This window comes from Paroedura picta, chromosome 14 (assembly GCF_049243985.1).
Source record: "Paroedura picta isolate Pp20150507F chromosome 14, Ppicta_v3.0, whole genome shotgun sequence".
Lineage (NCBI taxonomy): Eukaryota > Metazoa > Chordata > Lepidosauria > Squamata > Gekkonidae > Paroedura > Paroedura picta.
In genome coordinates, this window is record NC_135382.1 from 41,246,922 (window position 1) to 41,270,550 (window position 23,629).

General features: G+C 51.7%; 1 protein-coding gene across 6 annotated transcripts in view; it reads left to right on the plus strand.

Moving 5' to 3' along the window:
- The window catches only part of ZFHX3 (zinc finger homeobox 3), a 191,335-nt gene that overhangs the window by 157,760 nt on the left and 9,946 nt on the right, over positions 1 to 23,629 (plus strand). For 4 of the 6 annotated variants that reach the window (XM_077309607.1, XM_077309608.1, XM_077309609.1 and 1 more), the window contains 4 exons: positions 7,739 to 7,846; positions 16,547 to 16,692; positions 17,276 to 17,476; positions 23,194 to 23,296. In XM_077309607.1, the coding sequence (XP_077165722.1) occupies positions 7,739 to 7,846; positions 16,547 to 16,692; positions 17,276 to 17,476; positions 23,194 to 23,296 (558 nt within the window). The remainder of the gene's footprint in view (positions 1 to 7,738; positions 7,847 to 16,546; positions 16,693 to 17,275; positions 17,477 to 23,193; positions 23,297 to 23,629) is intronic. The other 2 variants (XM_077309610.1, XM_077309612.1) reach the window with 1 other exon arrangement.

Here is a 23,629-nt window from a genome sequence, read left to right on the forward strand (position 1 = left end):
AGGCCAGCTAACAAGTCCTGCTGATCAATGAAACCAATGAAGATTTCATCCATTAATGAGCAACACGGTAATTAATGTTACCCATAAATGAATTAGCCAGAGTAGCTAATGTGCTGGTCCATGCCCTCAGTAGCCAGCTGCGGTCAGTATGGGGAGGAGGGTCTCAAGGAGGCTAATGCTGGGGGGGGGGGCTCTTGCTGCAGGGGGCAGCCTGGGCCCTTTCCTGCCCCAGCCTGGTCCTGAAGGACCTCTCCCTTTGATGCCCTTTCTGCCCAGGGAACAAGAGGGTTTAAAACCACAATACAACGAACACGGGGTCCATGCAGTTTCTTTCTTTAATGAAAATAACTGTACTCTGCCTTCCCTCTAGGCTGAGGATGGCTTACAAGTAATAATTAAACCATTTCTGATTAAAGCCAAATAAATAGTCCCACCCCCCAAAAGGTGCCTGTTCTTCATATATTAAAGTAGCGCTAAACTGTATCCGGTCTTCTTTTGCTTCCTCCTTTCCATGAAAGGTGAAAGGAAGTTCCAGGGCTGCGTCCTGCGACAGAGGCTGCCTCTGAGAGGCCCTGCTGCTCAGGCACACGGGGCAGGTTGAGCTCAGGAGGTCTTGCTCCCAAGCCATGCCCTACACAGATCCAGCAAGCATGGGAGTCTCTGGAAGGCGGGATGGGAGCCCCCATTTCATTGGCAGCTTCTGAACCACTTTTAAAGTGACCCCCTCCCCCTGCCCCCGAGCACATGAAAATTACCTGTCCACGGGGGGACATAACAGAGATCTCTAAAGTTCTGTGTCAGGTGGAGAGACGGGATAGAGAGCTCCGGCCCTTCTTAGGGTGACCAGTGAAGTTGTCAGGGAGTGAGTTCAGGAAAAAGCAAAAATAAAACTGTCTCTGTTTTGCATGTTGTTCCTGTCTCCCGAGGGGGGCTTAGAGTGACTCTCCTCCATTTTATCCTTGTGACAATCTCACAGAGCAGGTGAGGCGTTGGTCATGGCTCCAAGGCCACCCAGCAAGATTCCCCGACAGAGTCGGTCTGACACTCTGACTGCCACACCAAATTGGCTCCTAACTTACAACAAGGTCACAGGGAGGCCCCTTGGTTTTGCTCCCAAGCCATGCCCTACACAGATCAGGAAGTGTGTTTGCCCTACCTGGCAGGAACACAACTTACGATCGCGTCCCAGGCTTTTTTACGTCTTTGCCAGACCCGGCTTCTAGTGCCCTACCTGTCCCCTGACCACTTAGCCACAGTGATCTATGTGACGGTCACCACCAGGATTGACTTCTGTAACTTGCTCTACGCGAGACTGCTCTTGTCTTTGATCCAGAAGTTACAGCTGATGCAGAATGCAGCTCTAGGGTCCCCACAGGAACAGCTTGGAAGGCCCACATCCAGCCTGTGCTGAGGCAGCTGCATTGGTTGCCAGTTGTTGCCTAGATCAGGTTCACCGTTTTGGTTCTGACCTTTAAGGCTGTATGCGGTCTGGGCCCCGCATATCTGAGGGACCGCCTGTCACCCTATGCAAGGTATCAAACAAGGTGGGCTGCAGGCTGGTCCATTAGAGTGTTTCCTCCAAGAACATCAGAGAAGCCATGATGGATCAGACCCATGGCCCATCCAGTCCCAGGCCCACTCTGTGTTGCACAATGTCTAACTCCCCAGTACAATCAGGAGGTCCACCAGAAGGCCAGAACTCCAGAAACCCCCAACTGTTGCCCCCCCCCCAGCACCAAGTAGATAGAGCGTCACTGGCCCAGACAAGTGTTCCATCTAGACCTTGGGGCTCAGAACCGCGGATGGGCCTCTGCTTCGTACATTTATCCAAACCCCTCTGAAAGCTGGCTATGCTTATAGCTGCCCCCTCTTCCTGTGACAGTGCATTCTACACGTTCATGTCTCTTTGGGTGAACAACTTCCTTTGATCTGTTCTAAGCCTGTTGCTCATGCATTTCATTGCATGCCCACAAGTTTTTGTCTTCTTAGAAAGCGAGAAAAGTATTTCTTTTTCTGCTTACTCTATCCTATGCATAATTTTGTAAACCTCTCTCATGTCATAGAATCATAGAATCATAGAGTTGGAAGGGGCCATACAGGCCATCTAGTCCAACCCCCTGCTCAACGCAGGATCAGCCCTAAGCATCCTAAAGCACCCCTCAGTCATAGCTTCTTCAAGCTAAAGAGCCTTCACCTCTTTAACCTATCTTCAAAGTGAAGGTGTTCAAACTCCTTAATCAATTTAGTTGCTCTTTTCTCCACCATTTCCAATTCTGTATCTTTTTTGGGGTGCTGCAGCCCTGGACCCTTCCAAACTGAGCCACACCACAGACTTATAGAAGGGCATCGTGATACCAGCTCCATCCACTGGGTCACCCTTATCCACATGTTTGTTCACCCCCAAAGAACTCTAAAAAGTTAGAAAGACAAGATTTTCCCACACAGAATCATGCTTTTTAAAATCCGTGTGCTTATGAATTCTACCTTTATTAATGGATTCCACCAGTTTAACTGGAATCAGCGTTAGGCTGGCCGGCTTGTACTTTTCCGGATCTCCTCTGGAACCTTTTTTAGGTGGGGGTTACATTAGCTACCTTCCAGTCCTCAGGAATGGGGGCAGATTGTGGTGATGGATGGCATGGTTTTGTCTGCACATTTGAGTTCTGTCAGAGCTCTTGTTTGTCTGTCGGGTGATCTGTCAGTTTTTAATTTGTCCATCAGTCATAGGACCTCCTCTCTCACCCACTCACTCCTACTCAGGACCTTCAACACCCCTCCTGATATTGGTGGTTCTGGAGAGGGCAGGCACCTTCCTTCTTCCACAGAAGGAGGCAAAAACTGCCTTCAGCTTCTCTGTCATTTCCCAATCACCCTTTCGTAATCCTTTCACTCTTTGAGTTCCTCAGAGCAAGGATGGGATGCAAAGGCAAGAAGAGGGGGGTCTCCTGGCCTGAGGGGAGGGTGTGTGGCTGGTGTGGGAGGGCAGGGGCAGAGGGGGCTGCGGTGGTTCCTGGAGCATGGCTTGGGGTGCCTCCCAGGGCCAAGCGTGAGACTTCCTTGTGGCATTTCCTTTGCATTGTTAGGTATTGACCCTCGGAAGACCCCCTGTGCATTCCCTAATTGGAAATTAATACCAGATCAATGCCATGAGCCATTTGCATATTGATCATAAACAACTTTGAAGGCACCAAGTGTGTCTTGGATCAATAGGACTCTCAGCGAGCTGCGGCGGAAGTGCCTCCCTTCGCCTGTACTCAACACGCAGTTAATGATTGGAGACGTTCTGTAAGCCAATGAGGGGGAACACACACAGCCTTCTTCTGCTGGGGGGGGGGCACAAGATGGGAGCAGCTCAGGCCCATTGGAGGCCTTTGGGCACCCTCCTGGCCCTAGTTGTTGGATCCCAAGGGGTTCTTTTGTTCGGCTGAGAAGTAACCAAGCATGAGAGCCATGCTGCTTGTGCTGGTCCTACTGGAATTGCTAGGCTCAAGTTGGCTGTCTTGTGTGCCCATTCAGAAACTTTATCTCTCCCCTGGCCCCACTCCCTCAAGGCTGCCAAGGGCAGAGTAGGGCCAGAAGAGCCAGGCAAAGCTGCCGAGACGGGGACTCCAGCCTTGTCCCAAGGGCCAGCGGCTGAGCTGCTTGCCCTCCTCTTCTGTGTCTTGGCAAGCCAGGGCTTGGTTTTCCCTCCCCAGTTGGTTGGGAGTACGACCAAAGGGAGGCCCAGCCCAGCGGTCCAACTGGTCCAACTCTGAGCTGCCCTGGAGCAGCCTCCCTGGAGGAGAAACCGCTGGAGCCACAGGCCAGGATCCCTGAGCAGCTGCAGGCCTAGCTATGGGTCAGTTGCCCAAAGGGAGGATTTGGTCAGTGGCAGTTCGTTGACCTGCATCTACAGCAGTGACAACAAGGCCCTGGCTGCAGGAGGATGTGGGGCCTCAGCCTCTCTACTGCTTCTGCCCCATTCTGCAGACTATGGCCCTTCTCTTGTTCCAGGGGGAGGGAACTCTGCCTGGACCCTTGGAGAAGGCAGGGTCAGTGGGCTCCACTCAGCCGGGGACCAGTTGGCAAGGTCAGGAGGAGAAGGAGGCTTTAGGCAGACTTGTGGTCTCTTTTGGATGGCAGGGCTCCTTTAGCATTCGGGGGGGGGGGGTTCCCACCAATAACCGATCCTTTTAACTGGAACTGTTGCCTGGGCAGAACCATGCGATGTGGTGAGCTGAGTGTTGTCCCAGGAGTTGGGTTAATCCTCGCTCTGCCAGCTGGTGGGCTAATTGACTTACTTCATTTATCACCCACCCTTCTCAACAGGTTCAAGGCCACCTATAAAATATAGAACCGGGGTCGTCCTGCAGAACCTAATGAGCAACACTGCAGTCGGCTTAGGCTTGCATGGCCAGGAAATGAGGCAGGCCCTGAAGCACGGCCCTTGTAGCCTTTGGGGCAGCAGCCAAGCACAGAGAGGATTTCGGACAGGGGCTATGTTGGTCCGAAGCAGCAGAGCAAAACTGGAGACCAGGAGAACTGAGTCTGAGCTGACCCGGCTGGCCCTCCCTGGGCAACTATCTTCTCCTGAGGGGGGCTGTCTGCTAGTCTGGCTCCTGGTCATGTTTTTTTTTTTTTTTGGTGGGGGGCTTTCTGGTTAGGTGGGGGTTGGGGCATCCTCTCGTGTTTCAAAGAAGCAGCTCTGTGTACAATTAAAACTTGTTCCTGGTAAACCTCATTCCAGGAAGACAAGCTTTTAACAAAAGGCTTTTGACAGCTGCAGGGTATTTCAATTTTTTTAAAGCCGAATGAAAATCAATATATTTTTCTGGGTTATACATATTCAGAACAGGCGGGATATTTCCATTATAATGGAAAATGGGTGTCTGTGCCCATCTCGCCTGTCAGAGCTGGACCATCGCATTTTCCAAGCCACTGCTAAATATTTCAAACCCAATTTGATTGTGATTCATGACAGCTAATGTTTCTCGGCTCCTGAGTCTGGGGGTGGGGTAGGGTAGGGGAGAGACATGCTCTAGTTCCCTTCTTGCTGTTTTTCCTTTTCCATCTCTGCTTCCTGAAAAGCCTCTTTGAAACAGGGCTGTCGTTTTGTTGGGGGGGGGCTGTTTTCCACATGGGGGGGACAGGTAAAGGGCCCATACGTGGCTTTCAGGCTGCTTGTCAGGATGTGGCGGGGGGTGGGGGGGGGAATCTTTTGTCCTGTGATGGAAGGCTCAGGGGGGATCTTTGTGGTCCGGTCAGGAATTGGGCAAGCCCTGGAGCCGGTGAGCCAGGCTTGGATGGCAGAGCTTTGGGCAGACCCTGATGGGCTTCCTGGCCCACCGACAGGGGAGGCATATTCTCCCTGGAGGAAGGCGGGGAGGGGGGGTCGCATAGCCCAACCCGGTCCGTCCCCAAGGCTCAGCCCTCCTGCTCTTCTGGAGGCCCCGGAGGCGGCCCTGCTTGTTCCTCCTCCTTTCCCACCTCCATCCCCCTAAAGCCGTATTTCCCCACTGCTGAAGACGGTGGGATAAAGACAGATGGTGTAAGTGCTTTTGAATGTCCTATTTTATGTGCTCTGAGCCAGGCGGGCTGCTGGAGGAGGCCTGTGATTTCCTCTGAGAGGAGGCCAGAGAGGAGCGGCTGGCCGGGCGGAGGGTGACCCCTCTAGGTGGCTGTTGGGATTGCAGGGAGACAGGCCCCGGGTGGGGGCAGGGGGAGCAAATGGGTCCCCCCTCTTTGCTTTGCTGCAGCTCAGGACAAGCCAAGCATTCCCTGTGGAGAATCTTTCCTCTTCCTTCTTTGCTTTCTCAGCAACAGGAAACCCTCCGCCCCACCCCCAAATGTGATCCTGGTAGTGGAGACTGGAGCAGAAGGATGGGGCGGGGGCAGCTTTGTTCCCCTTCGGAGGGTCTCCTCACCCCACGAACCAGCCTCTGTCTGCCCCAAGGCAGAATTGCTCTCCGCACAGGAGAAGGGTGCTCAGGCAGTTCTGGCCCACTGCTTGTCTCCTCCTTGGGCCCCAAGGGCCTGATCCTGCCTCTGAAGCTGTGGGTGGAAGTGCCTCTTGGCTTGCTTTCTCGCAAAAGCAGGGCCTGTGTCACCTCCAGGCTTGGACATCAGAAGAGGAAGAGTTGGTTCTTATATGCCACTTTTCTCTACCCAAAGGAGGCTCAAAGTGGCTTACAGTCGCTTTCCCTTTCCTCTCCACACAACAGACACCCTGTGGGGTGTGTGAGGCTGAGAGAGCCCTTATATCACTGCTCGGTCAGAACAGCTTTATCAGTGCTGTGGCGAGCCCAAGGTCACCCAGCTGGCTGCATGTGGGGGAGCGCAGAATCGAACCTGGCGGTATTCCTATGCATACGAATCAGTTCTTGTGGCGTCCCCCCCCCCCAGCAATGTGACCCTTGGTCTGTTTAGCCTGGAGAGTGGTGATATGAAGGGCTGCCATAGAGAAGATGGAGCAGAGTTGTTTTCTGTTGCCCCAGAGGGTTAGACCAGAACCAGTGGGATGAAATTAATTCAAAAGGATTTTCAGCTTAATATCCGGAAGACGTTCTTGAGAGTTAAAGCAGTTCTTCAGTGGAACCAGCTTCCTCAGGAGGTGATGAGTTCCCTTCTTTGGAAGTTTTTAAGCAGAGGCTAGATAGTCATCTGACAGTAATGCTGATTTTATGAACTTGGGCAGATTGTGTGGGGGTGGGCAGAAAGGGATGTGCCGGTGTTTGTCTCTTGTGGCCCTTCCTTGCATACCCAGGGAATTGCTAATTTGGGATGGCAGGTGAATTCCCTCCAGGCCAGGCTGAATTCTGGAGATTTTTGGTGTGGGAGATCACTTGGGCATGAAGTGGGGGTCACTGTGGGTGGGCAGGTAGTTGTGAATGTCCTGCACAGTGCAGGTGGTTGGACTAGATGACCCTGGAGGTCCCTTCTATGACTAGCTGTGCTTTTGTATGGGGTGGGGAAAGGGGGGGCTGAGAGTAGTACCTCTCTTTTGATTGGCTCCCTTGTACTGAGGCATGAGGGGGGGTTCTCATTTTCCTGGGATCTGCAGTCAAGCATCCATGGGGTAGCTTTTTCTGGCCTCCTGTCTGATTAAGCAGACCGACCAAGCATAGTTGAGATCAAGAGTGTGGGGCTCAAGTGGTCCTAAATGTTTTTATTGTGCTTTTCTGGCCACAGCAGCCTTGATTCGCTGCCAGTATTAGTTTGGTGGAATTCTGGCTGGGAGGCCAGTGGATTGAGATGTTACTTCAGACGTCAACCATAGGGCTAGCAGAACAGCTCCATCTTGGAAGCCCTGCAGATCTGTCAGAGGTCCCACAGGGCTCTGGTCTCATTTGGCAGAGCATTCTGCCAAAACCTCTGGACCTGTGAACCCCTTACTCACTTGGTTCTTCTGTGTCTGTGGGGTGTCTCCAAACAGAAGCGTTCTGTGTCCTTCCTATAAAAAGGTCACCTGGGCAGAGCATGGGTCTCCAGACAGGAGCTGGCCAGTGTGGGGAGCCAGCACCCAACCTGCAAGGGGCTCCTGGCCTCGACCTCTCCTGCCATTACAGCCCCTGCATGCCCACAACTGCTTCAGGCACCAGCGGGACTCCCTGGAGTTAGCATTCTGACCTCCTTCCTGCCTCTTGCTGGGAGCTGGGGGAGTAAGTGGCCTATCCAAGGGAGCCCTGGACCCAGCAAGAGCTGCTCTGCAGAGGCCCAGTTGACCTTCAGGGCTTCCCTTAATCTCTCTCTTTCCTTGCAGAGGAGCCAAGGGAAGACACCGAAGGGCCCAGTGAGATGGCTGCTGACCCAGAAGAGCCGGCACCTGACTCAGAGAGCCCAAACAACAAGGACCAAGGCCAGTGGACAGGTGGGTGGGTTCCTCCTTCTGCCCAACAGCTCCCCTAAATCTGCTCTCCAAGGTTCTCCCAGTCTGTGTGCCTGCCATTTTGTCATCGGGGCCTCACCTCCCTCACAGGGTGTCGGTTGTGAGTAGAGGAAAGGGAAGGCAAATGTAAGCCACTTTGAGACTCCTTTGGGTAGAGAAAAGCAGCCTATAAGAACCAACTCTTCTTCTCTTCCTCCTCCTCCTCGCCATGCATCTTTCCATAAGAAAGCAGTTGGTACATGAAGTGAACTGGTTCTGGAACTTGGTCGCTGAAAAGATCTTTGGAAACAGGGCCAGGCCTCAGGAGGCTCCCAAAGAGTTTTGCACAGTTGGTTGTCCACTGAAGCCTGCATTTTCCTATGAAGACCTGACCAAGGGCAAGAGGGCCCAGAGCTCCTGAAGGCTCCTCCTGAGGGAGGGGTGAAGCCTCAGGATTGCCCAGCTTAGGGGGTGCCTGTTGACTGGGTTATGCTGCCGCCCCTCTGAATCCAGAACCAGAGCACCCATCATCAACAGAGGAGACCGGAGTGCCTGGCCTCTGACAAAAATCCTATTGGTCTTGAAGGTGCTACGGGACTCAGGGCTGGCTGAATTGGGCCTTGCGGGGCTCCCTCCCTCCCTCCCTCCCTTCCTTTTGTATGCCTTCCATGAATGCCTGTAGCTCCAGGGGCACGCTTTTCCTGCCCAGGGGTCTCTACACTGTGCTGATCTGTGCCTCTGGAGCAAAGCCAGACCTCTGAGTCTGCCAGCCCAATCATTTCTCAACTCCAGAGTCTCAGGTGGAGAGGGTCTTTCTGACTGCCTCCAGCTTGAACCCGTTTTCTCCCTCTGGGGAGTCCCGGAGGTCGGTTGGTTTGTTTGCTACGGTAGAAAATATAAAGGCTACAAAATTTACAAAATTTTGCTCTTGAGCAGGGAAAGGCATAAGTGCCCTAGGAGATGCATTGCAGAGTCCCTAGGAGGGGGCTCCTTCGTATGCAGTCCCTCTTTTTCTACTCCTTAGGCGGGTGACAGAAGAGAATGATTCTGTTGGCTGCTTTTTGGCCTCACCAGATCAGGTTCCAACCCTCATGGAGGTCTCCTGGGGAGAGGACTTCCCCAAACAACCAGCCCTCATCAGCAGCTGTGGGACTTTCATCATGATTTGAATCATCTCCACCTGATGATTTGGAAACTTGAAATGGAGACTTGATATTGTCACAGGAGATTAATGATGCACTCCCACACTCATGCAATCCTAACACAATAACCTCTTATATGTAAAAGTGGAAACAGTTGTTTTCTCTCTGGTGTAGTGTGTGAGAGAGTTCTCTGGCTAGGGCTCCATTGCAAGCTATTTGGATATTTGTTGCACCTCAGGAACAAGAGTTTGGATTTTTTGTCCATCCAGATGCCTTCTCTTGTTTACCACAGGGGAATTGTTGTGGAGAACAGTCAGTTTTCTCACACCAAAGGATTTTGTAAGGGTTTTGCCCGTGTTGGGACCCAGTGGTTTCCCAATGGTCTCTCTGTGAGGTTTTGGCACAGTTGATGCTTAAACCCTTGGACCCCCTTGCCCCAGACTCATTGGCTGAATTCTTGATGAAGGTATGTTTTCTAATGGCTGTAAGAAGTTCTTCAGGTGGATTCACCATTTTTGAAGTTCTTTCCTGAGAGGGAATCTTCTGACCCAGTCTTAGTTTTTTCACAAAGGTAGTTTCCAGATTCTATTTATCCAAGGGTATTATTTTGCCTCTCTTTTTTCATACCTCAAGCTCTGAAAATGAACACTTGTTGTACTCCGTAGACATTAGAAGGGCTTTATTATTTTACCTCAGAAGAACCCTGGAATTCTACTGGGATGGAGCCCTGTTTGTGTGTCTTGGCTGCAGAAACACGAGCCCTTGTGGAACTCTCAACATGGCACTCTTCCATCAGGCATAGGGTTGAGGTTCAGGCTGCCCCTCAATTATTCTTCTGGGTCTCCTGCCCACGCCCATTTTGGGGGTTACTGTTGGATGGCTATCCCCTTATTGTTTTCCTTTCAACTTGACATTGGTCCCTAGCGGTCCATCTAATAAAGGTTGACTAAATACTGTTTCCCAACTTTGGTTTTGCCTTTGGAACCCTTCTGTATAGTTTCAAAATCTTAAAAGACGATGCAGTAAAAGTGCTACACTCAATATGTCAGCAAATTTGGAAAACTCAAGAGTGGCCACAGGATTGGAAAAGGTCAGTTTACATTCCAATCCCAAAGAAGGGCAATGCCAAAGAATGTTCAAACTACCGCACCATTGCACTCATTTCTCAGGCTAGCAAAGTTATGCTCAAAATCCTACAAGCGAGGCTCCAGCAATATGAGGACCGAGAACCTCCAGAAGTACAGGCAGGATTTCGAAGAGGCAGAGGAACTAGAGATCAAATTGCCAGCATACCCTGGATCATGGAGAAACCTAGGGAGTTCCAGAAGAACATTTACTTCTGCTTCATTGACTGTGCTAAAGCCTTTGCTTGTGTGGAGCATAACAAATTGTGGCAAGTTCTTAAAGAGATGGGAATACCAGAGCATCTTATCTGTCACTTGAGAAACCTATATGCAGGTCAAGAAGCAACAGTGAGAACCGGGCATGGAATCACTGATTGGTTCAAAATTGAGAAAGGAGTTCGGCAAGGCTGTATACTGTCACCTTGCCTATTTAACTTTTATGCGGAGCACATCATGAGAAAGGCAGGGTTAGACGAGTCACAAATTGGGATCAAGATTGCAGGGAGAAATATCAACAACCTCAGATATGCAGATGATACCACTCTAATGGCAGAAAGCGAAGAAGAACTAATGAGCCTTTTGATGCAGGTGAAGGAGGAGAGTGCAAAAGTTGGCTTGAAACTCAACATCAAGAAAATGAAGATCATCGCATCCGGGCCTCTCAATTCCTGGGAAATAGATGTGGAAGAAATGGAGGTAGTGACAGATTTTATTTTCCTGGGCTCCAAGATCACTGCAGATGGGGACTGCAGAAAAGAAATTAAAAGACGCTTGCTCCTGGGAAGGAAAGTTATGGCAAATCTAGACAGCATCCTAAAAAGCAGAGACATCACCCTGCCAACGAAAGTTCATCTAGTCAAGGCTATGTTGCAATGTATGGCTGTGAAAGTTGGACCATAAGGAAGGCCGAGCATCAAAGAATTGAGGCTTTTGAACTCTGGTGCTGGAGAAGACTCTTGCGAGTCCCTTGGACTGCAAGGCGAACAAACCGGTCAGTCCTAGAGGAGATCAGCCCTGACTGCTCCTTAGAAGGCCAGATCTTGAAGATGAAACTGAAATACTTTGGCCACCTCATGAGAAGGAAGGACTCCCTGGAGAAGAGCCTAATGCTGGGAGCGATTGAGGGCAAAAGAAGAAGGGGACAACAGAGAATGAGGTGGCTGGATGGAGTCACTGAAGCAGTTGGTGCAAACTTAAAATGGACTTCGAGGAATGGTAGCGGACATGAAGGCCTGGAGGATCATTGTCCATGGGGTCGCGATGGGTCAGACATGACTTCGCACCTAACAACTACAAAAGCTTTGGTTTCTTCTGAAAGAGCATCTTTGAAAGAGACCCCAGGAAGAACATGAATGGATTCTTTCCCCATCTCTCTCCAAGTTGGGGCTTCACCCTTTCCGGCTCCAGTCTTCAGTTGGAGGGTAGTGCTGGCTGGCATTCTGGTCAGCTGCTGCGGGGGAACGATCAATGAAGGCAGTGAACTGCTGCACATCCTGTTGTAAATTTCCAGGGCAGGTGGTGAGCTGCTTGAGGGAATGCAGAGAACTGAGAACCCCGACTTACGGAAAGCTGCATGAATTAATAATCATTTAATTGGCTCCTCCATTATGCTGCTGGGTTAGTAGATGGACGTTTGGATGAAGTGGCTGTCTGTGATGCTTTAGTGAAGAGAGCTGGGTGGATGAGGAGGTGCGGGTTTGGGGCCAGGGGACTCCACTCCCCCTCCTCCTCCTCATGCAAGAATTGGATTTGGGATTTGCCAGCATGTGCCACCCTTCAGGATCTCCTGGCAACACAATGGGAAACAGGGCAATCAGAAAAAGGAGATGCACCTTGTTCCAGCCATTCCTGAGCAGTGCTTTGGGGTATGGGGGAGAGTCCAGAAGGCACTTTATTTTTATTGATGATGACTAGATTTTTATCCCATCCTTTCTTCAAAAGCCAGGATGGTATACATGGTATACTTTCCCTCCCCAATTTTATTTTCACAATGAAGTAGGTTAAGCCATGAGCTTGACTACCCAAGGCCAAGCAGTGAGTTTCACTGTAGGGTGGAGATTCGAACTCGGATCCCACTGCTTGTAGTCCAGTGCTTTAACCCTGGTTTATTTGCAGGTGGGAACCTGAGAAACTTCACAGCAAGTCTGTGGCTGATCTCTTTTCCCCACCTTCAGTACTGTGCAGTGGCAAATGATTCCCTTGTACATGTCATTGCACCATGCAATTAGAGTGTCAGCCTATGTCCAGAGAGATGTTAGTTCAAATCTTCACACACAATGGGAAAAGATGAGCCCCACCCCCTCTTTTTTCCGGATGGAAATGGACATTTTGTAAAGAATTGAAATATATCCAATATTTATTTTCCTATAATCATATAAATATAATTTACTGTTTTAATAACATAGAATACACAATTTGTATCTGCACATATAAACTGTACTGTTTGGCATATTTGTAGAATGTAAAGGTACCAGTGGATGACTGGGGGATTTTCAGTAGGTGCTTCGTCTTCTTTCTTTCCTCTTCCTTTCTTTCCCACTCCACCCAGTGAACCGGCAGAGGGCAGTGAATATTATGTAGATAGTTTCCTCTTTCCTATCCTGGAAAACTCCCATGTCCTCAGTGTTCCGTTTCTTTCTCGCCTTCCCATCCACACTATCCAACCTACTTTTTATCTGCTCTCCAGATATATTTATTATTTATTTAACCTGCCATATGCTGACTGAATCCAAGGCTTGTGTGCTGCCAATATTTTGTAGCCGCCTAGCAATCCTTATGATGGCCACTACAGAGTGTATTTCTTTCTATTATTTTGGGCATTTTTAACTGCTTGTTATATTTTGTACAGACATGGCAGTTTAGATTTTTTTTCTTTTGCAAATTTGTGGGTTTATGTGTATAAATGGCAGTCTTCAAGCAAAGGTTGGATGCACACTTTTCTTGGATGCTTTAGGATGCTTTGGGCTGATCCTGCATTGAGCAGGGGGTTGGACTAGATGGCCTGTATGGCCCCTTCCAACTCTATGATTCTAAATGTATATGTTTTCTATAAGATAAATCCCAAGTTTACCCAACTTGAGAAAGAGTTGCAAACCCTATGTTACCTCTGTATTTAATTTTTCTTTTTGTCATTGAAGAGGTATAACAAATAAAATCTGAGTGTAGAATTTGTGTGTGCATGTGTGGTAAACAAGAAAAATGGTATTATTCTAGGTAAGGCTACCAGCATAACGGAATAGTAAGTCAAACTTTACTGAAACAGTGGACCATTTTTAATAATTTATTAACACTAAAAAACAGGTTACAGCCTATTAATTGTTGCTCAAATGTTGCCCTTTGCCCCTTCTCTGGGACTTCCTCTGTCTCTTGTGGTCCTGCCCCCAACCTCACATGGCCGTGCTTTGGGCCTCGGCTCCCACTGAGTCTTGCCCCCCACCCCCTGCTTGCTGCTTTGCTGGCCACGGTTTGGGAGTGTTTTGGAGAGGAAGCTCCGGTCTTGCACTGTTCATCTTCAGCATGCGTCTCTGATCACATCCAGTGAGACCGCTACTCTCGATGGCAGACAGATGGTTAACTAGCATTCACAACAGGGACTGTACCTTGCCCATTTGACTGTCAGTCCATTTCAGAGTGCTGGTCAGTAATTTGAAAGCCCTAAACAACGTAGGCCCAAAGTCTTTGAAGGGTCACCTGCTTGAAAACAAACCTCTGCTCTACCACCACACACGCTCACACCCTGTGGTGTCTAGGAGGTGCTTTGATTTGAGGTAGCTGAGGGTGAAATGCCCGTGCCACAGGGGCGGGGTTAAAATGCAGCCTTTGCCTGTGTTCTGCTGATCATTGATCGAGTCTGTCGATGACCTTCTTGTGTTGTCTCCACTGAATTCTCAGGACCATCATTTTGGTACCCTCCTGTAACAATTTATGATGACTTTATTATCACTGAGAGATTTATGCTGCCTTTTAAAAAAGAAGTGCTGACTTGCCAGTTTTAAACTATCTCTGGCATGTGCCTTTATTTTTTCGTTTATTTAGTCTATTTGCTGGAGACCTCTTGAGGTGGCTCCACAGGAAGGAAAGGGACTTTCAAGGGGTGTGATCTTTGATGCAAACGTCATTTGCGGCTGACTACCCCAAGCTGCCTCCTGCTGGCCTCAGCCCGGGGCCGGACAGGCACTCTCTTGCCTCCCCTGACTGGGAGCGCCATCTCAGGGTGGGGTCTTATGGTCCCGAGCCTTTCACTTGCTCTTCCTCGCTTCTGCCTGGTTTTGAACCAGGAGCTGGCTGTGTGTAAAGCAGGTGTGAGGACTGCAGGCCATGTTGTCTTTTGTCTCAGATACTTTTAATTTTTTTGTTGTGAGCTGCCTTGAGAGCCAGTTTGCCACATAAGGTGGTGCTGAGGTGCCTAGCATGCTGGCATGCCTCTTCTCATGGAGGAGGCAGTGAGTGAGGCCCTGCCCACCTCTGGCACCAGGGGTCAGCCCAGCAGCTGCCCGAGTGTTGGCCTGGCAGGCAGAGAGACTCCTTTGTGTCCTTTACAACAACAGTGGAGGAAACACAGTAGAAAATTGCCAACCAAGTTTGTTTACTGCACTTAAAATTGTCCTGTTTCAGCCACAGTTTTTCTCTATTGTGCCGGTGTCCTTTAGAGACAGCCAGTCAGGCCCCTCCTGCCCCAATGTTGTGTCCATCTTGTGCCCTGTGCCCCCCCCCCCCGCTGCTTCTGTCTGTTGCTCCTTGTTGGGCAGGCACTTCTGCTGGGCTTTGCCGTGTGATGCGCCCTCCCTCCTCCCCCTCCTCCTGCTAGGAAGGCCAAGCGTGGGGTGGGGAGTGGCCACGCTTGCTCGTGTGCCCTGGGGCGAGGGCTGGCCCTTCCGTGTGTTGCTGCTGAGTTCCATCACGGTTCCTCCCTTTCTGTTGCTTGTGGAAGGCAGGCGGCTTCTGTGCTGGGGAGCTGCTTTCAGCAGATCTCTCGGGAGTGGATTTATTTCTGTGCAAGCTTCTACGGAGCACAGCCTGGGAAGCAGCAGTTATCTGTGCCGGGGCTCCTCTGGCACTCCCAAGCAGGCCTTGTGACCTGAATGTCCTCCCTGTGCATTTGCTGAGGGGGGCAGAGCCAGGAGTGGGGGGGGGGGGAGGCATGGCTAGCTCAGAGCATTAGACTGCCTAGTTAATCGGCAGCCAGTCCATCATCTTAAACATCCACCTGTCATCTATTACCTTTCAAGTGAGAATGAATAACTCCCATTAAGGGTGGAATGGGCTTCAAGTCGATTCGAGACAGATTAAAGGACTGCTATGAAGGCATGTGTTTGGGGGTGGGGGGGGGCTGTGCTTAAGATGCTTGTCCTTGTAGTTTTTAAATAATAGATGCCCTGCTCATTTGTGTGCTCCAGAGTTCAAAGGTCATGAGGTGGGCATTCTGGGAAGAGCACTAACTTCCTGGAACTCTCTCTGTGTAGCATCTCCCCCCTGCCTGCCTCGTGACTCTGGGGGCCTCACCACTCTCCCCCTGGGGTTGCCCTTGGCTAGCACGGCATGTGACTGGAGCTGCTTTGGGGAGGGGTGGGCTGGGTCACCTGGGTCACCACCACCGACAGGACAGCAGCCCTTGGTCATGGAGGAACTAGCCCCTTGAAGCCTGAGACAGGCTGGGCCCAAGGTGCCCCAAGGTATCCAGAGTTTGACTGGGCAGGGGCCATCTCTGTGGGCTCTCACAGGCCTCTAACCCCCCCCCCCAGGGGATTTCTGTTGCGTTGGAGCTTGGAGATGCGTTTCCCTGGGGCCCCTTCCTGGGACTCATGCCAGAGGCTCCGCTGGCTCACAGAGCTGCCCTGGACCTGTGCTGTGGCCCCAGGGCCTGATGTCCGACCTACACAGTGCGCTCTCTCTTGCCTGCCCAAGGGGGCTGAGGGTCCTCCATCAGATGCTCCTTTGGAGTGCTGCAGAGGGAAGCCCTGCTGGACTGCTATGCAAGCTGCTTGCAGCATGCCTCTCCCAGTGGGACCTGGCCCCCGCAGGCACTGGCACCATGGACTTCACAGCAACCCTGCAAGGCAGGTTAGACTAAGACTGGTCTAAAGTCCCTCAGTGGCCCAGCTGAAGGTGCTAGTTGCAGCTACTGGAAAATGTGCTTTTGAAGATCAGTGCCCTGGTGCAAGTGACCATCTCCCCAACCCCTGGTTTGTGCTTCTGAAGTTTTCTGGGGGTACTTTTGGATCTCACCCGAGAGATCCTTTTGCTTTCTGGGCTGGCTTGCTAGGTGTGCAGGATTCCCTGCATCCCCTTGGCCTTTGTCCATTGCCAGTTACCCAGGCCCTCCTGGGCACCCCCTTCTGTGGCATGCTGGCATGGAGCAGAAGGTCTGGTGGCTGCCGTACAGGCTGCCCCACCTTTGGGCACTGACCACTTTGTTTTCTTCCTTTCTTCTCCTGCAGCACAAGCGACCCAGGCAGAGAAGGAGCTGGGGGACTCTCCGGCTTCCTCCCAGTGCCTACCATGTCCCAAGGGACCAGAGTTTCCCGGTGCCAAATGGCCGAAGATGTCAGAGGAGAGCAAGCCGGAGCAGGTCAGCTGGGAGGAGGTCTGTACTTTGGTGGGGGGAGATGCCTTCTGCTTCCACAATTTGTACCTCTGGGACCACCAGAAGGAAAGCCCTGATAGCTGATAGCCTGTCCTCTTCGTGAGGGGAAGAAGCGTCATGGGTGTCTGGAAGGGCTGTGGCGTCAGATACTCTGGTCTTCCAGACTGGACCAGTGAAGCCAAGGCCCCCAGAGCTGTGTGTGACCCTCCTGTCAGCCAATCGCCATCAGCACACTTATAGGCAGTCCCAGTGGCCAACGGCACCTGAACTGGACAGCACCATGTTGTGTGCTTTGGAGCCCTCTGACCTGGGGACATCCAGGCAGGAGGTTTGAAATGGCATGCCCTCCCAGCCCGTGAGCCATGGCAGCTGCTCCCCAAGTATTTCGGACCCCTCCCTGCCTGAGCCCCTCCCTGCCCTTTCTGGGCTAATACCTCTGTGATTCACCTGATCCGGCTGGACGCCGCTCCCCCCCACTGGGAGTGCTTGTAGTGGATGGAAGAAAGCTCCTCTTTGGAGCCTGAGTGGATGAGAACCGCTCTGGCCTGGCCTGCCACGTCTGACTCCTCCTTTTGCTTCCCAGACATATCAGTGCCCCTACTGCAAGTACAGCAACCCGGACGTGAACCGGCTGCGAGTCCACGCCATGACGCAGCACTCAGTCCAGCCCATGCTGCGGTGCCCTCTCTGCCAGGACGTGCTCAGCAACAAGATCCACCTGCAGCTGCACCTCACCCACCTGCACAGCGTCTCCCCGGACTGTGTCGAGAAGCTTATTTTGACGGTGAGCCCCTGAGCAGCGTATCGGGTCGAGGCTCGGCACGCCAGCCTGTCACTGAGCAGAAGAAGGCTGCTGAGTCATCCTGGAGAGGTGACTGTACCACCTTGGGGACTCGGGGCTGTGCAGTAGCACGTCAGGTAGGGTGTGAGGAGCTGAATGTAGCAGGACGAAGGGAACAGAGGGCAGCTGGGTATCACCGGGAGGGCCCCCTGTGGCTGGCACCGGGGTCTTGGCCAGTGGCAGAGCATCCAGGGGTCCCCAACAGGTCTTTGGCATGGGCTGACTTGCTCCCGGCTGCCAGCAGCCCTCCTTCCTGGTGGGTCTCTGGAAGCTGCCCCCAGAGATGGAAGACCCCTCCCCCTGCACCCAGTACCTGACAGCGATGGCCTCCTGCCATGGGACCCCTCCAAGCCTGGCTGTCCACCTCAGAGAGGGGCTGTTGTGCTTGGCTGTTCAGGGGCTCCTGGGCAGGCCCTTCTGCCCTACAGTTTGCCTGGGCATCTGTGGCTTTCCGATGTCCTTGGTCTGTGTTTTGCCGCTCTCCAGGGCTCTTCTTCCTTTGGACCTTTTGAGCTGGACTGCCCTCCTGTCTCCACCCTCTGGCCAGAAGAGCCAGTTGGTGCCACCCACATCTCCCTTCCCATCCTCCTGTTGGAAAACCGTTCTCACACCCATCGCTTTTGGGGCCAGTAAGTGGGTTCTTCTTTGAGCCCCAGATTGGGCTGGTTCCCTAGCCGTTATGGGCCATCCTCCCCCCTCATGTTGGCAGTCGGACGGTAAGCTTTGAGGCCAGGAACAGTTGCAGGAGATGTGGCCAAGGCACCTGCGGCCACTGGCCAAGACAGTTATCCAGGGGCTGCAGGACAAGGGTGGTTTCCTGATGTGGCTGGGTGGGAGACGCTCTTCCAGCATGACCTCTGACCTCCGCTTGGAAGCCTTTTCTCCTTGGCTGCCTCCACTGGCCGAATCCAGGGCCCTCCTTCTGAGCCCCTGGGCGAGGGCTGGGGCTTATGGGCTTTGGAGAGGTGTCTGAGCATTGCACCTTTTCCCAGACACGTTTGTCACCATGGTAACAACAATGTGCTGCTGCACTCATGGCCCCATGAGGCAGAGCGGGCTCCTGTGAGCTCCAGAATGGGGCTGCTGTGGATGGGATGTGTGGGTCAAGGGGCTGTGGGGGAAGAGGGGTACTGCACTCTAGCCCCCCAGGCCCTGAGGGTGGGGGGCATAAACCAATAAATCTTCATTTTTTTTTAAATCCCGCCCTTCCAGGTGGGTAACTACAGGAATCAACGATCAGTAAAAATGTAAAATCATAGTTAAATTCCATAAACACTAAAACAACCTATTTCAGTAGCCCCCCAACTGGTTTAGGTTGGGGGGGTCAGATAGGTCTTCCCATCGTTAGGAGTCATGAGACCCTGGCCGAGGCCACTCTCACCTCCTTTGGACCAGGGATCCTGAGCAGATGTTGGTCTGATGAACTTAACGCTCTTTGGAGGGCCGCAGGGAAAAGACGGTCCCATAGATAAACCAGTCCCAAACCGTTCAGGGTTTTTAAAGTTAATGCCAGAACCCTGACCCTGACCTGGTGGCCAAGCTGGATCCAGTGCCACTGGAAGAACACTGGTGTCACCTGCATTTTAAGCCAGTGAGAGTTTCCAGAGCAGTCCCAAGGGAAGCCATGCGTAGAGTGAGTGACAGAAGTCCTGTCTAGAGGTGACTGTTGCATGCCTCACCCTGGCCAGGTCTGCTTCCAAGAGGCTGTCAGGCATGGTGCAGCTGGGAAGGTACCACCTCTAGATCCTGGTCCACAGGCAGCTCCCCTCCCTCTGGGGCTGCACTAGGCCTTGGGGAGCCGCAGCCAGGACTGTGCTCTAGCTCTCCCCCCCCCACACACACACACACCTTTCTGCTGTCATTCGGCTCTTCATTTCCTCCCTTGCCTCCCTCTCCGCTCTCAGATGAAGGTAATGAAAATCATCGGCCTTCATTAATTCGGAGCCCTGTGAGATGATAGCCCTTTGGAGCCATGTTTGCCAATTAGACGGTCTAAATTAGGAGTGACCTTGGTACGGTGGTGCCATCGCTTTGCCTCTCTGGGCCTAATGAAGCTTTTCTCTCCGCACACAGAGCACCCGCCCACCCGCGCACACACTCTCCTCTCTTCTCCCCCTGCCTTTGTGATGGAAATGGTCTCTTTTGTCTGGCCTGGAACCCTCCCCCCTGCACGGGCAGGAGAGATGTTAATGCCTCAGACTCGCTGGGAAGATTTCATTTTGGGCCAATTAAATTCCAGCTATCTGGGGAGGGAGGTGGCGCAGGAGGAAGGGCCAGCGGAGGAGTCTCGAGGAAGCAGACGAACCACACTTTGAGGAGGGAGCTTTGGACCAAGGGCTGCTCCCCAGTGGAGGGGGATTATTTGGAGCGTTCAGGTGGAGGCAGCAGCAAAAGGAGCAAACCCTCCTCCCCCATGCAGGCTGGCCTTGACCTCCAGATCTACTCCTTTAAGTGGGACACTTGATCTTTGGGCCTCAGCTTCCAATGCAACAGGGCTTCCCTCACCCCACCCTCCAGTGTCTGTTCCTTTGCAACTGTGGTCCTTGGGAGAGCTGCCCTGGGCTCTGGCTGGTTGCGCTGCCCATTATGGGGGAGGGGAGAGATCACCGTCTGTAGTCTTTGGGCTCTCCACCTGCCGCCTGTCCAAAGCTCCAGGAAAGGGATGTGCTAAGTCCACCTCGGGAAGGGGAGGGGAGGGGAGGGAGGACGGACGGACGGATGGACGGACGGACGGACGGACGGACGGACCTGTTGCTTGGACGCTGCAGATTGAGATGCAGAAAAGCACATGAAGCCAATGATTTTATTTCAGGGAGAGTTAATTGGTGGGAGGCACAGGAAGACAAAGGCTGGCTGCTTTCTGCCTTCTTGAATCCCAATCAGGAATTATGATTAAAGACTCCGCAAGACAACAGGCACCCCCCTCCCTCCCTCCCTCGCTTGCTTGCTTGGTTGTGCCGTCATTTACACTTGATTGACTTCAACCTTTCAAGTGTAGAAGCCCCTCTTTCCATTATTCTTGGTGGACGGCTGAGTTTTTCTAATTAGAGTGTATGAGAAACCATTCCTAAACCATTGTCAGGAGGCCATCGCCGTGGGTTGTTGGGGAAAGGCCTCCCATGGGTTGTCGCAAGGCACAGCTCAGGGGTGACATCATGTTGCTCTTTGTAAAAAATCCCTCTTGTGACATCTGGCTCCCCTTGCAGGAGAGGCAGAGAGACTGTTGTCCTCTGGGCTGGCCCTGAAAGGGGCCTTTGTTCGTTCCAGGCTTCTTTCTCCTGCCATTCTCTGGCAAGGGTTGGCAGACTTCTGAAAGGGACCCAGCTCTCACCCTTTTGGTCCTCTGAGCTAGAAGATTCTTTCCTGGGCCAAAGTGTCCTCAAGTTGGATCACAGGAACTAGGTCTCAAGAGGTGCATTGGAGCACCAAGTTGCAGAGGTGACCAGACCGACATCAAAGCTGACAGGGAAATTCAAGAGAACCTGATCTCTCCAGGAAGTCTAAAGATAGTTTAAACTTCACTGATTGAGGCCCAGGGAGAAGGCATACCTCTAGTCAGAAAAGGTACTACAAAGTCTAAAAGGATGCCTGCAGGGTTAACAGCTTAAGTCGAGGAAGCCATAAAAGGCAGAAAAGAAAGAGAAAAGAGTGGAAGAGCATTTTTTTTTGGGGGGGGGGGAGGAGTACAGATCCTTGAAAAACACTTGTAAGCTGACAATCAGAAGAGAGAAAAGAGAATTTGTCAAGCAGCTTGCTAAAAACTGTAAAACAATTAGCCTTTAGTCAACTATATCAGGAACAGTAAACAAACTAGAGAACAGTTGGTCTGCTGGAGAACCAAGGAATTAAAGAATTGCTTAAGGAAAGTGGGGAAATGGCTCTGGGGAAACAGAATGACTTCTTTGCATTCATTTTCACTGTAGAAAAAGTGGGGCCACTTCAGAGAAGCTGTGTTTGGGAACGGTGTCTGAAGGACTGGGTCACATTGAGATAATGGCCTGAAGTTCTACTAGCAAACTGGAGACAACTGGGGCTACAGGTCCAAACAGGGCAGACCCTGAGGGTTCTTACAGAGCTCAAAGGCAAAATGGTTGATCAGCTAACAAGCATCTAATGTGCATCTGTGCCTGATGACTGGAAAAAAGCAAATATCATGTTTTTTTTTTTACAAGGGTCTAGAAAGCCTCTTGTGGCGCAGAGTGGTAAGGCAGCAGACATGCAGTCTGAAGCTCTGCCCATGAGGCTGGGAGTTCAATCCCAGCAGCTGGCTCAAGGTTGACTCAGCCTTTCATCCTTCCGAGGTCAGTAAAATGAGTACCCAGCTTGCTGGGGGGTAAATGGTAATGACTGGGGAAGGCACTGGCAAACCACCCCATATTGAGTCTGCCATGAAAACGCTAGAGGGTGTCACCCCAAGGGTCAGACATGACTCGGTGCTTGCACAGGGGATACCTTTACCTTTAGAAAGGATCCAGGGAATTACAGAGCAGGTAGCTGACCATCTGTTCTTGATAAATTAGTATAAACTGTTATTAAAGATAGAATTACTAAGCATATTAAGGGACAAAGCCTGTTGAGGGAGAATCAGCCTGGCTTTTGCAAAGAGAAGTCCTGCCTCACTAACTTCTTGAAGTTCTTGGAGCAGGTTAATAAGCTTTGTGGAGAATGGTGATCCAGTAGACATTAAATCTTTACATTTGTAAAATACTTTAGACATGGTACCAAAGACTCCTGAGTAAGCTCAGCAACCATGGGATAAAAGGACAGCTCATTTTATGAATTAAGGGACAGGAACATGTGGACAGTTCACAGAAGGGTGGGGGGACATGGAGCGGGATGCCACAAGGATCGATATTGGAACCAGTACTGTTTGGTTTGGAGCTGGAGCTGAGCTGGGTAGTGGCCAGGTTGGTGATGACCAACTTGTTCAGGATGATGGAAACGAGGGTAGGTTCAAAAGAGCTACAGGAGAGTCTTGCACAATTTGGTAGCAAATGTTCAGGGTCCGTAAGTGTGAGGTGATGCACATTGGATCAAACTGTCGCAGTTTTATATCTGCCCTGATGGGTTCTGAATGGGTTGAAACTGAGAGGAGAACAGATCTTGGGATTATGGAGGAAATCCTGGTGAAGGTGTTACCGCCTGCGCACGGTGGTGGTGAACAGGCAAACTCCAGGCTGAGTTCTTGGGAAATGACACCTATTATTATTCCCTTGGATGGATAAAGCTGTGGGGAAGCCCTGATTTGGAGAGATGTGTGCAGGTTGGGTCTCCATACTGCAAGAAGAATCTTGCAGACTTTGGGCAAGTACAATGCGGTTCCCCGAGAGGGCTGAACGCAGGACCATTTACTTGGGCCCAGATGCTGAAGCAAACATTCAATTCTCCTGCTTAACCTCTGAACAAAACACATTCTCAGTGATGAGCATCTGAACTGAACATGAAGAAAAAGCAGTCCTACTGCCATTATTTTTGAGGGTGCTGCTACTTGTGTCTAAAATAGCAATCTTGGCTGCTTTGAGTTTTGGGTCATTCACATGGTCTGCAGTGAGGACTGAGGGTGTTATCCGGAGAGGGCTGCCAGGCCTGTTCTCCTACTGACTGGAATGAACGCCTGAAACGTGTCTCTGTATTCCTTCTTCTCTCCTGGACCTCCACAGGTGACTACGCCGGAGGTGATGATGCCCATCAGCATGTTTCTCCCAGCTACCACCCCAGACAGAGATGGAAATGCCAACATGGAGGAACCGGCCAGGCAGTCCGGTCAGTCCTCTGAGTGTCAGATCCAAGGTGGCTGGGCTAGGGGGCTTTTAGTGGCCCAGCATGGGCTCTTGGCCTCCTCGTGCCTCAGCCCTTTGTGGCGGGGGGGGGGGTAGCAGAGCGTGTGCCCTGGCACACTTGGAGGCCCCATGAGCAGCACATCCCTCACCCTTAGCTGGCACTGAGGTCCTCAGCAGACAATCACCACCACAACCACCCCCACCCCATGTGGTGTCTGGCCCTTAAGCAGCTGCCTGGCTTTTGCAATCTTCCCTCTTTCCCAGCTGCACCTGGGAACCTCAGCCTCAAGAGACAGGGCAACAGCAGGCCAGCTCA